Here is a 14,124-nt window from a genome sequence, read left to right on the forward strand (position 1 = left end):
AAATGTTGCAGCATTAGATGTGAGGCATATACATAATTGCCATGTTGCATGTGGCATGTGGAATGTGGCGATGGGAACGAAAATGAAATGCAAAGCATTTTAAATGTGCAACATATCGGCTGTTTGTGTGTGTGTTACATATAGCTACAAGTGCACTGCCACAACATACACTCAATTTATAAAGACTGTTTAATAGTGTTGCATTTGTTGTGGCAATTAAGGTGGCGTTGTGCGGGTAATTTGCATGCAACTCATTCTGCGCAAGGCACTTTGCCCCTCAAATGCTGTTTTTCTTTTAATTATGTACATATGTATAACATAATAATCATAATAGCATGTGCGTCTCCGTTTGTAGAGTGTGGCAAAGGTGGCGGAAAACCCCAGCAGGCGCGGAAGCGCTCCACTCACGCAGGCAGGAGCTCTGTTGCGGTGTGGCAAGTGCTGCGTGGTATGAGTTTACTCGCAGTGGCGCATAAATTTCGCATTATTTTATTACCGTTAGTTACTCGCGTTATTCGCCATGCTTGACTCACGTGTCTTCATTAATTTCATTGAGATTTCAAGTTGCTGAGAAACTTTTTGCTTTGACGTAGTAAAATTACTCGTCTGTTGCAATTTAAATTGGAAATTTCGTATAAAATTGCTGGAAAAGTGTTGCACTTGCACGCATGACACGGACACTTTCCATGGGAAGCACATAACATGAATGAAAAACTTCCCAAGTGGTAAAAAGAGATTGCTTTCGAGACCACAACAAAAATACGCTAGTTGCCGACTTTTCCATTTGTTGTTGCATTTTGTAGTATTTTTCAATGCTTTTGCGATTTAAAGTATATTGAGTCCATAAATGGGTTTCTCATGAAATGGTTGGTAAATATTTATAGATATGAAGCTTTATATAGCATTAGCGATATACATTTCCGAAACAAAATCACACACATACAGTTTTTCACCAGTAATTAGCTGTGATGATTTATGGTTTTTGCTTTGAGTCAATACAAAATTGTCGGAGGTGAATATGCAGTCTTGAAGTATTCCAGGGGCAGGATTGCCGACCGACTTGATGCAAAATTATTCGTGCATTTTATCCACTTTCTCTCTTCGTCAACCAACTTCAAGGAAGAATTCGCTAGCAAAATCAAAATTTCCATTTACTCAAAGCCTCTCGGGGTTGTTGTGACGCATTTTCTTAAATTGCACTAAATTTTAAATTACAGAATGTTAGTCGCTATTCGCTTAACTATTCTATAGCTCTAAGTAGAATTACTCATACAAATGCCAAATGCATGATCAAGTTTGTGAATTGTGAAAGCCTCTTTTTACAAGCTTAATCGCTTCTTTCTCTCTCTCTCTCTTCTTGTGAATCACGTCTGTCAGCAATGACTGCTCACCGCAAAGATTACATGATCAATGCTAATTAGCCAGCGAGTGCAAATAAACACACTTATTAGCTGGCCTCTAATTGCGCTTGCAGTTGGGTATTTATTTAGGTACGTGCTCTATGAAGTGTCTGAATGATTCAAGTACATGTGACCATACTGTACCTGCAGTTCTAGTTTGGCACGTTCTTTTCAACCCTTGAAATGCTAAGCTAGCCTATTTGATTGCACATGGCATACGATCTTTCAGTTATGGTGTCTAAAATATTTATTCTCTAAAAACAATTCTTGAATGTAATACTGACTCCAATGATATAGGCTCAGATTAAATAAAAAAAAATAGAAAAATTACAAAAAAGAGTGGTAAACATTTATAAAATGCGATAATATTGTATTGATAGAACTTTTTAATTAACTTTTAAATCGAACCTCTTCATCAGTATAGAAAATTTCAGATAAAAATTCGGCATATCAGTATTTTTGCCAAATTGATTTGTATCCCTCCAGGATTAAATTTTCGTTGGAATAAGTGCAGGGCTAAGACAAGGGACTCGGTGAAATCAAATTTAAGTCTTATTTGTATTTCATCACTCACTATAATTCTTGTGGTACAGAGGTCTCAGTAACTTATACTCATTTAGAAAAGCTCCCTTGTTGCCTTATATACCAGAAGAAAATGGACATATAAGCCAAATATGAAAACGAAATCATGGATCTTGGTTTTGTAATGGGTCATTATTGAAAACCCATTTTTAAAAAGCTTATTTGAAAGTTTAAAAAATGTGTGTTATTTCCATGAAAGTAAATTGAGCATAAATATCGAAGATCCAAACTTTCATACTTTATTCTCATTCAAAGAATACAAGGGTTAACTACATTCTCTAAAAAACACACTTTATTGCTATTTACACGTATAATGTAGGTTTAAGTATATGCATAGATATGAACTTGTATATATGTATATGTATACTATGAAAAATTTTTACTATATATACATGAACCCCAAAAGTTCAGATACATAGTATTTTCGCCAATAAAATCTGAATAATAGACACACAAAATATTTTTCTTCCTAAATACTAAATATTTACTATTTTTTTCAAAACGGCAATTTTGCTTATTTACGTACCATTAGAAATATTAAACAAAATTTCTTATTAAAACACATTTCGAACCAACACTGATTTTGGTAATAAAATTCAATGATTTCAAGCGCACAGTAAGTCTATTCATGAAATGAGTTGCAAAGCTAACATTCACTTAAGCGCGCCGAGTGATGATGAAACAAGAGAAATAAGCAAATCACTAACTACACCTTTTATATAAGCAAAAGTACAGTCTACATATAGATATAGTACATTTATGAATGTATTTAGCGTTAGTGTTTATTAATAGAGACAAATCAGAGTTAACACCAACCATAAAATCTGCAAAAAACAATACGACCGAACATCAAAATGCAATAAATTCGTACATTTTGCATAAGAAGTGTTTGTTCAGTGCGAGGTAATGCAACATGCTTATGTGCATGTTGGAATTTCGAATACAGGGTGTCACAAAAAATTACGAATCTTTTAATTAAAGAAGAAGTGATTTTAAAAAGCGTTTTTTAACAGGACTCGGAATTCGATATACGCATATATATGTCTGTAAATACTTGTAAGAAGATTAAATGACTGGACTATACAGCAAGTTATATCTAGATTGTTAAAGCATGGATTTTACATACATATATATACAAATCATAAATGGACGGATAAATGAATCGTAAGAAGAAATCATTCAATACAGTAGTATTTGTAAATGAATTGTAAATGAAGGAATGATAACTCTCTAAAAAGTTACTGAGGGAGAGAGAAAATTTCTCTTCAACACCTAATATTTTGATGAGAAAATCGACTAACTCTTCATATAACGGCTCTGTTCGAGTTATAACTATTAACAGTATAACGTGGCAGTCGAAAAAGTCCATCGTAAGAATGATACACCAGCGTTCTTTCAGTATTAGTTCGAAAATTGGATGATAGGTTGTTTTTACTTGAAATCACAAACGTTTCATAAACTATTTTACATATATTAAACAAGTGCAATATGTTCCATTCTCCAGTACCGGTTTAGTGCCACTTTAAATAGTGCAAATATCGGCCAACTTGAGTCAAACGTCATATTAAATTTCATATTTGAGTGTATAATAAATATATCGGGCAACGATAAAAATTCTGTACGATATTTTTCAGATATATGCGCTTCTTCAGATTTGTGGCAACAAAACATTAGGTCCTTCGAACAGCATAGTACTCGGACAAAATTAAAAGATCTGTAAAAGTAAACACCCAGAAAAAAACGTCGGAGACGCTATAGACTCTCCGATCAGCATGACGAAACAAGTATATTCAGCCGTAACCGACTATCTGTCCATCAGTTCCATCTGAAATTTTGCACACCTATTTTTCTCACCAATAAGCTACTCACTTGTCGGAACCTGATGATGTAATCAAGAGCATGTATGGACATTTTTTTTCTGAAAAGCACTTTAGCTTCGAAAACAACGTTTTTTTCTTGTCTTTCGTTTCGTGAGATTATTATACATATATCCAATTTCACCCGATTACCACCCCTAGGAATTTTTTCCTAATATGATATGTATAGTATAAGAACCCTGTACAAGCGTAACTCTCCCAACATGAGCGTGCGTAACACTCGAGTCTGGGGGATCACTGTATAACTGTTCGCCGTTGTAATGCAAGCAGACAAGCGACTGATTTCATTAATTTCACATAAAATTCAACTTACAAAATTGCATTTTCCTCCTGCTTGCAACATGGAAACAACAACAAATGTGCCGTTGCATGAAATCACAATAGTTCATATGCATACATTTCAAACATAACTGTGCGCTACTCACCATAATGGCCGGCTGATTGTAGGGGGCGATGAGCAGAGCGGCTGAGCTGGGTGCTGTTGCGGTTGCCAAATCGAAACGAAAACGCGAATATTGCTTCATAAATATTTTCCAGATTACATAAGCCATCCTCGTGTGAGTGCTAGCGCGCGCTTATGCACATATATGTGTGTAAGTGTGTGTGCGAATTGGGGGAGGACGCAACGGCGTGATGGTGGAAAAGTTGCAGAGGCAATTCCTGATCAAATGCCGTTCAACGAGCGCTTTTCAAACGTCTATCTTTTGTTGTTGTTGGCTGCTGCTGCTGCAGTTGTAGATGCAAATGACGTGTGTGCAACATGTGCGCGCCAAGCGGTTGGGCACAGCAATGCGTAGCAATTGGTGGTCGCGGTTGATGCCACAGTGATCGGAGTGATTTGAGAAATTGATTCAAATCGCATAATAAGCGAATGAGCCGCACGCACGCTTACTCACATATGAACAGACACACGCACGCACTAAAGCAAAAGCGTTTTTTAACAGCAAAAGCAAGCAAAAGTTGGTCACTTGTTTGCATGCGCGTATGGATGTGTGTGTGTGTTTGTGTTTTCCGCGTTAAGTGGCGTCTGCCAGGCACTTGATTGGCGATGATTTTCGGCTTAGCAGATGCCTAGCGATTTTCATTATGCACGCGCGTCTTCCAATTACTTTTCCATTTGAAGTTTTTCGTTCACTTTTTGGCATTAGCGATGTTATGTAATTCAAGCTAATCGGCGATCGCAGAAATATGGTTAATTGAAAATCTCAATCACAAACAATCTGACTTTTGTTGCAAGGAAATCATATTAAGTGTATACTATACAAACTGTTATTTTGGTATTGATACAAATGTTGCTGCTGACTTAAATAAATCCAAACAATTTTTGGTTGGGAAAAACGAATTTTCGTCAATATCAATTATGAATTATTGATGTATTATTTGTAAACATTCACTATTTTCCACATTCTCAATTTTAGAAATCAACAATCATAAACAAGTTATATTTTATTAAAAGCACTTGGTTTGGTTTGTCTGCTATGCATTGCCTTGAATCGACATGTTTTTGACTTCGAGACCGACAACTATTTCTACGAAACTGAATTTCTCAACAGAAAGAGCAACAGAAAATAGTTCAAAAGAGGTGACTGAAAAAAGTTAGCACCAAAGCGAATTTCAAGACCAAATTTCAACAAAACCAGTTAAATTTCTTTAAATTATTGGAAAAGTAGATGCGCCGGAATGTTAAATCAGATCCTACAATAATCGGTGAGTTCACTTCTACTGGGACAGGAATGTCTAAACCCGTATACATCGGCTACCCTAGTTCTTCTTGCTGATTGATCGAAAAGAAGGGTGAATTTTTGTTAAAAATCTAATTATTTTTCACTGCCATTGTCTTTTAAGTTGAGCCTTAGGAGTCCGGCTTATAGGTCGTGCCTTTCCGCTGAAGGCTGGGCATTGACATATAAGTATTTAATGTTCCAAAGTCTCATCATCCGCTGCGCAGAATCCACTCTAGCTTAGGGGAATTGAGTTTCCAGCTGCACACTGGGCGGATCTGCTCGCCCGCCTTTTCATTTTCTCCTTTTTCTATAAGATCGGGTACTCTGATGATACTAACTAAGCTACTTTCTGAGAGTCTAGTTATTGCTTGCTTGCACAACCCAACACAATGACACTTAGTATTAGCGCTACGGTTAGCCTTAATTGCCGTTTGGATATTCCAGTAAATGTTTATGGACTATGGACGATCACAGAACCATTTGGTCATTCTTTGTTACTGTTAGTGACGCCAAGTCTGGCATCAATGATTTAAAATCAAACTTCCGCTGATCGTAAGCATTGTCTCAAACTACTACTTTTATATGTATGTGTATTGGCCGGATGTCGAGGATAACTTTCAGAGCCTTTGTTGATGCAGGTTTTATTACTTTACCTATAATTAACTTAGTATTATCTGATGTAATATACTTCGAAAACCTGACATTACAACCACATTGAAGTGTCAACTCTATAACGGTTTAGTAAAATGTGTCTTCGATATATTTACTAGTATTAACCACAAAAATAAATTATTAAGATACGAGTATTGAGACACCAGATGTTGGAAAAATAATTGAAATTAATTTTGTTTTCTACTAATTGAATCATTTGCTTATTCAGCTGCTTAAATTTTTAACCAATAATGTTTTCCTTTTCACAGCCAAATTCGAAGCAAGTAATTAGCCGCAAGTTATAGACAGAAACCGAAAACAAATAAGTGAGTAATTAACTCAGTTGGCAACAGCCTCCAAAGCACACACAAATACACATACACACATTTGTATACATGGTGTTATATAATTATTTTTTTGCACACCAAATTGCACATTTCCTTTTTAAGCCATATTTTCACAATTACTTTGTTTTACTGTGTATTTAGCTGGGCACTTTCGTTACTACACATTACTAAAATATTATTTTTGTATTTTTTATTTCCACACTAATTTTCTGTGCGCTTTGCCTTCAATATTTCTTTTAATTTCTATTTCCACATTATGCTTTTTCATTGTTTTTATTTGCCTATAATTTTTGCAACATTTTTGTTTGGTTTGCGTGGAGCACTTTGCATAACGCAGGTCACGTCGGAAATCGCCAATATGCCATCTATCAATAATAATAAAAAAGCACAAATTTATATAGAGAAAATAAAGAACTATCAAAATAAATAAAAGTGCAGCGCAGCGTCCAGGCACCACATATGCGCATTTGTATGGCTACAGCCTGTCGCCCGGTCAGTCGGCCGCGCCGCAATCCAACCTCGCATTCTTCGCACAGTCAGCCTCGTTGGCCCACAACGTCCACGGCGGACATGGCGCTGTTGCCACAGGCGATCACACAGGAGACGGCGTTCACTTATGAATTTGTATTTTTGCACAAACCCACCGCGCCCCTCGGCGGCACAGCGCACTATGGCACTATGGATGCGGTGCAATACACCGGCCAAACATTTCACTCAACATTTACCCAGACGCGAGCGCTTAAGCGCTTTTTGGCAAAACGAACGCACTTTTGTAATGAAATTCATGTTTCTCAAAATCAAAACAGTTTGTAGTTGAATTCAAATTGAATTTATTTTGCTCAAATTTTTGCGAATGAATGAATGAGCGCCAATATTATTTTATTTTTTATTGAATTTATTTTACTTTATTTTTTAATTTTATTAAATTTGTTATTTTTTTCAATAAAACTTTTTTTGCGCTCAAGTACGTGTTGCAACGCTTTGCGGCATGTGGCACTGACTTGATCGTCCACGCTATGCGGCAACATATGATTATTGCTATTTAAACGCCCGCACCGACTGACCGCATGAACCGCATACACACGTGTGATTGTGTGTGAACACCAGAGTCGCTGTTGCCGCTGAGGGATTCCGTCTGTCCGTTATTAGATTTGTATTTACTCGCTTTGCTCCTATGTATGTAGCTTGTATGTAGCTGCTCGCGCTAGACACTAGACTAGACTAGACTGTGTGTTCCGCGAGTTTTCCAGCAACTGAATAAAAACGAAGTAAATGCAAAATGTGGATTTGCGCTAAGCTCAGCGCCGCGCTGCACTGAGCGGCTAGTTGCGAGCGTCTAATGAAAATGGTTGATGAAATGCAAAGGCAATACACAAATACGAAAGTGGCGGGGAGCAGCGAAAGAAAATAATAAAAAACTGCGGCAGGAGATGGCGGCAAGGCAGCGGCTAAGAAAAATAGTTAGATAGACATACAGTCGCGCGCATACATACATATGCTTGTACATACGCGTCGTTATAGCCGGCAAGCAAATCGGTGGCAGGTGGTTGGTGGAGCCAGGCGGCGAGTTAACGACTAGCTGACTTGTGAGACACATTTACATATATTTATTCATTTATCTATTATGTACTTTTATTAGGGTGAGCCATAAAAAATATAAGAAATATTTTTTGCACCACACCATTATTACCACGCTCAAAGCTGTCACACCTAAGTAATTCATGATGGTTTAGAAGAATAAATATGAGAGGGTTGCCACATGTTTTGAAATTATAATTTTAAACATTGCCAAGATATGCAATACAACTAAAATCACACCTCTAAGAAGCTTAAGAAAGTATAGAGTTAAAAATATATAAAAGTGTTGCCACCTTAAAAGTTTTTAATTAATTGAAATATCAGGTTGCAGTTCAAAATTTTGAAAAAATGTTGTTCAAAAATTAAATAAATATCACATTATGCGTAACAAACTAAAATATTATCTCAAAGAAGGCTTGGGCTTAAAAGACCTGCTTATTTTAGAACTGACAACCCTTTTACGAATTTTAATGCCATAAATTAACAAAATAAGAATACAATAAAGATTTCATCAATAGCTATTTCAAATATTTACTACTGAATTTAGCTTTGAGAGTTGCCACATGTTTGAAATTACTTGCAGAAAACAGACAACGAAAACAGTTGAAAAGATAAAGAAGTTAATACAATACAGGCTTTATATCAAGCTATTCAAAAATCTTATAAATGAATATAATTTTTGGGCATTGCCACCCGTTCAAAAATTACTTGCATAATTAAAATTTAAATACATGGAAATTAATAAATAAATATTACAATATAACTTAAAAGCTAAATTAACGGTAATAAATTTTGGTCAAACATACTTTTAACAAGCCTTGCCACCTGTATGCAAAATTTAAATTATTTTGCTATAATAATTTACAAACTACCATTCAATATTGGCATTAAATACTTCTTCAGAAAATCGAACGAATAATTTTGTATATTCATTTAGGCACCACCCTAATGCGGCCGTATAACAATAAAGCAGCAATGTGCCGCACGATATCTATGAATGCATGAATGAATTTGGCGCATGAGTAAAACTCTAAAATAGCTTTTTCTATGCCTGAATGAATGGATAAATAGTAAATACACAGTTTGTTCAGGCAGGGGTAAACAGCCGGGCAGGCAGGAAGGCAGGCAGGCAAGAAGGCGCAAAGAAGCGCCTTAGCGAGCAGGCGAGAATGAGTCGAAAAGCACACAAACCGCAAAATTGGCTATAACAAGCACACATACACACACTTACGCACTTAAAAAATGCACCGAACTTGCAAAACACAACAAAGGTAACAACAACAACAACACTACTACGCTAAACAATCATGTGAGCCAAAGTTTAATGAATTGTTGGAAAAGGCGTTGCCGTTGTTGATGTTTCTGCGCTTTTTTGTTGTTGTTGCAAACTCTGTACTGCGTTGCACTAAATTTAAGTAAATAGAGATAACAACAAAAATAACATAATTTAAATAAAGTTAATTCAACGTAATGTACCACGCCTCAGTGGTAAGGAAGTGGTGGATTCCATTTGTTTTCTTCGCTTTTAACATACTGCTTCCTACCCTTAAGTCAATTGGACAGTTCTACTCTTCCAGCCCTTTATAGATTTGCAAAGCAAGGTTGTTTTAGGTTGACACTGTTTTTGTCAAATACTATCTGCGGATACTCGATTTCAAACAAAAAGTTTTGAGGCAATCGGAGACAGTATTACATGCTTTTAAGCGCAGAATCTTTCGGAATATTTGTCCAGGATTTGAAACTGTGTCCGCATAAAGACATAAATTGAGCTTGAGGGATCATAGATTGATTTAGACCTTTTCAAAACTTAAATTAAGGCGTGAGTTACTCCCTTCAGACAAAATGAGGTTCGAGTAGTTGTTGTTCGAATGATTTAAAACCGGTTGCCTTGAGATCACTTGATCTAATTTCCAAGATGTCCATGAATTAAAAAATCCTGCAATTGAATTTTCTTGATTAAATTTAAAAAATCTTAACCAAAAAATCTAGTAATATAGTCCAACTATATAGTCCACATTGTAGATTGTGATTCCTTTGACATAAAAATTTTATCGGCTGGCTTTTTAGAACTTCCGAATGTCTATTTGTCAATGAGATTACTTCTCACCAACAATGGAAAAGCCGCCAGGATGCGGTTTAAGTAATTACGAGAAGCAAGGTTTAAGAATAAATCAGGAAATAACCAATCAACTTAAATCTTGAAAATATCTTGAATTTTTTAAGCACTAAAACGTCTCGACTTGGCCAGAAGAGGCAACAAGAGCGGTACTCAAGCATATTCCCAATGGATTTTCCTCATTGGGATTATTTTGAAACTAAAATTGGCAATTAGAATACATACACATTAAACCGAAACAAACTTTGATCTTAAAAACCCCGACATTTTTCTATGGCATTTATCATCAATGAGAGGGCTTTCAAAATTTCGATACCAATTTTGATGTCAGATTGTGCTTTGTCTGAAAAAGTACCTATGTATATAACGATAATTTCTTTCTAGTGACAACCAATTTCATTACTGAGGAAAATGATTTGCATAGGAAGCCCGATTCATGAGATTTTGCCAAAAGCTAATAGTTATTTGCTAGCAGTAGTATGGGGCTTAATTTATATCCAGCACAAAACCATACCATATACCCTGTAGAAAAAGTAGTCATCAATTTCCTACGGACTACTTTGCGTATGAGTATCGTAAACAAAAACACATTTGCATATGCAATGTCTGTCAAAATGCATAAGTAAGTCCATAAAAACGAATTTGACAAGACCTCAGTGTTTCGCACCCCACAACTCATTAAACGAGCACTCCTCAAACCCAAATAAATTCTCATGTTTGTTCGTGTGTATTGGCGGAATATTGTCACTCAAAAGCCGCACACACCCATAGTCACTATCGCCACAACGCTCTGGAGTGGCTGGGTGAGGAGAAGCATTTATTGCTATTTTTAGTGGCAGCCCTATTTTAAGCTTTTAGTAAATTGTTTGTAAATGATTGTTGGCGCTTCGCTTTTTTTAGCTGTCTGCCACGCAACCCCCTTTTCCTCTTTTAATTTTCTTAATAATCATTTTATGTTTCGAAAGACCATCGCAGGGGTGAGTCAATTGACTTTTGCTATAGGACAAGAAGCCGTTATGCCGTCTTATCTTCATTCGTGTTTTGCCACCTTTTGACATTTGTGTGAATTTCGTTTGTCAACAACCAGTTGCGGCCTTAACTGACAGTTTAGCTGATGGATGAGTCGATAACGGCGACATGTGCGATAAATGTATGTATAAAAGAAGAGCATAATGAACTTGCGTTTAAAAAATATTGGGATTATAGTGAAAAATATATAAAAATTTATTACATTTTCAATATTTTTCGAAAATATTTCAAATTCATTCTTGTTTATTGAAGAGACCTGCATATTGTGGAGCAATGAAAAGGAAAGTGAAAATGATCATTCGATTAAAAAATCGATAACTTAAACCAAGTTAATAATTTCCAAAATATCGATAACATTAACCTAAAATTGTATACGTAATGCGAATTAAAAAATTTGAAATTAATAAATGTGATAATAACTGTCGAATAATTGACGAAATGTTACACAAGAATAGTTAATTAGGGGTTTCGATAAAATCTGTGAAATTAAGTGCAAAAATAACGATAATTTGTTACTAAATATAATTAAAGACAAAATTTCGTGAAAAAGGGGAAGACATTTGAAGAAATGCGAACTAAATGTAAAGAAAGCAGTAAAATCTTTAAAATATTCTTCAAGCATCGGTAAAACATATCAAATAAAGTGACAAGTTATCGATAACTTATTTTAAAAATCATTGAAAAATGAAAAATGATACATATTTTTTTTTTGATGTAAAGAAAAACGTATAACTCTTATTTATTCTGTTATACAAATATCGATAAAAAATAATAAATTTACTAAAAATTAATATCGATATATTTTTTCAAAATATCCAAAAGATTGACATAAAAAACATAATTAGTTTGAAGTTTTCGATAAAAAATAACCTTAAAATATAAATGATAAAATTACCGAATAAAATGTTGAAGCAATGGCACGTGGTTCACATCGAAATGCTTTGAGAAAGTCTTTCGAGATACTCAAACTCAAAAACATTTAGCCACAACCCAGATATATTATAACAAACAACTGCTTGGAGAAGTCTTCTATATAACTTCGAAATGAAGTATTGAGTTTAGCATTCATTCTGGGAGTGATTTATGAAATTATATTGAAAGTGCTTACGTTAATCTACTTCAAAAATAACCGTTAATTTAAATATTATGAGTGACTTAAAAACTTTAGCAAATCCCAGCTTTACTATGAAGGACACTTTCAGCCGGAGAAACTAAAAAACACTTTCTAACATTCTTCGAAGCCGAAGAAAGTACTAAACACTTTTACATTCAATATTTGCTGCGGCAAATATGTGTGTCTCAACGGCGTACAAAACTAATTACACGCTCCCACATTTATTGCCTATTTACTATGCCAAAACGGTTAGTCAGTCTGGCATTCTTTTTAACTTTCAATTATGGCCATTGATTTCCACGGATAGCCGGCAAACGCTCAGGCCATTAAATCAAAGCCAATCTTATGGCCAATTGAATTTTTATGCATAAACACTCTGGAGGCAGGCACATGCATATGTATGTGGCAACGTTTTTATGTGCCGATGTGTGTATCTAGGCATTATTAACGGCATTTTAAAAATTCAGAAATTTGCATGCATTAAACGTGCAACCGAAGCGACGGACGAGACGGCGGCACCCACACTATTTTCACTCACCGCACAGGTGAGCTGCTTGCTTGCATTGTTGCTGCTATTGTTATTATTGTAGTTGCTTTTGTTTTCATTTGTTTTACTTTTTCGCATTTTTGTCTGCTGTGGCACATCAAATCGGCAGGAATTCGCGATGGTTGCACATCAGTCAGCGCGCAGCGAATTAACACCAATTGGCATACCGGCCGCGTACAACAACCACGCCAACAACAGCAAACGATATATCACAACAAATATGCAAAATGAAGGTGAAAAGAAATTAATAATAACGAAAAATTGCCAATTTTGCCTCGTTGAAGCAGCAAAATTTCACTAATTCACTTTGATATTCTCAAAGTCCAAAAGCGTAGTGTATGTGCGGAATAACGGTATATGCAATTTGCAAAGCTTTAACTGTCATTCCACTAATTCACATGAAATTCACATAAAACTAACCCTATTTTTACACATTTTCAATAGTGAGGGGGCCATCCCCCAGGAGCAACTGCCACTCACAGGACTTGCCTGCCACACCTTCCATGCCACAGGCGGCTGCAAGGAAATACATCGACGGCTGGTCGGCAGTCTGCTCGCATAGACACAGGTTTTAATGGCTGTCTCGTTTATATTCCTACGTATGCCTCCATATATAAAGTACCATAGATGAAGCGTCGAAAGCATAACAAAAGTCAAAGTTCCTGGCCAACGTAGACCGTTATGTGTACTAAAAAGAACGCGAATGCACTGGATCCACAACAGAATTGCCTTTAGTCACGCTAGTATATTTGGCATGAAATAAACACTGCAATAGTTCCTTACCCAGCAGGCAAAGCAGGTAGTTTTCCCAAACGGACTGGTTAGTTTTATACCTCAATTGGAGTAGTTGTTTATTTGTTTAGTTTTCATTGTTTTAATTCCCAAACATTTGATAAAACATTCAAAATACATAACTAGCTAGCGAAAGCGATCACTAAAAACTATCAAAAATCTCAAAAATAGAATGAGAGTAAAAGTAAAAAAAAGTTGGGGTCCAGCTGCTTTCATTTTTTTCACCCACTTGTCTTTGTTTCAAAAGTATATAAGTACAACATCCACCAATAGGGATGTCGAGATATTTACATACTGTGCTAAAGTATTCATTAAGGTTTATCATTTCTTCAAGTCATGTTTATATTCAGTACAATGCTTGGACGTT

At 35.7% G+C, this 14,124-nt stretch overlaps 1 protein-coding gene across 9 annotated transcripts in view; it reads right to left on the reverse strand.

Annotated features, from left to right (window-relative positions):
- Positions 1–14,124, reverse strand: part of LOC109579989 (uncharacterized) — a 109,139-nt gene that overhangs the window by 89,388 nt on the left and 5,627 nt on the right. Inside the window, exons 1-3 of one of the 9 annotated variants that reach the window (XM_049456999.1) lie at positions 7,743–7,901; positions 6,702–6,946; positions 4,285–5,026 (exon numbers count right to left, since the gene is read on the reverse strand). The exons of 3 other annotated variants lie outside the window; for them this stretch is intronic. In XM_049456999.1, coding sequence (XP_049312956.1) covers positions 4,285–4,410 — 126 coding nt within the window. In that variant the 5' untranslated portion in view covers positions 4,411–5,026; positions 6,702–6,946; positions 7,743–7,901. Of the gene's footprint in view, positions 1–4,284; positions 5,162–6,659; positions 6,947–7,742; positions 7,902–14,124 lie in introns of those variants that run through there. 5 more of the 9 variants (XM_049456997.1, XM_049456996.1, XM_049456995.1 and 2 more) reach the window with 5 other exon arrangements.

The sequence above is a fragment of the Bactrocera dorsalis genome, chromosome 5 (genome assembly GCF_023373825.1).
Source record: "Bactrocera dorsalis isolate Fly_Bdor chromosome 5, ASM2337382v1, whole genome shotgun sequence".
Classification (NCBI taxonomy): Eukaryota; Metazoa; Arthropoda; class Insecta; order Diptera; family Tephritidae; genus Bactrocera; species Bactrocera dorsalis.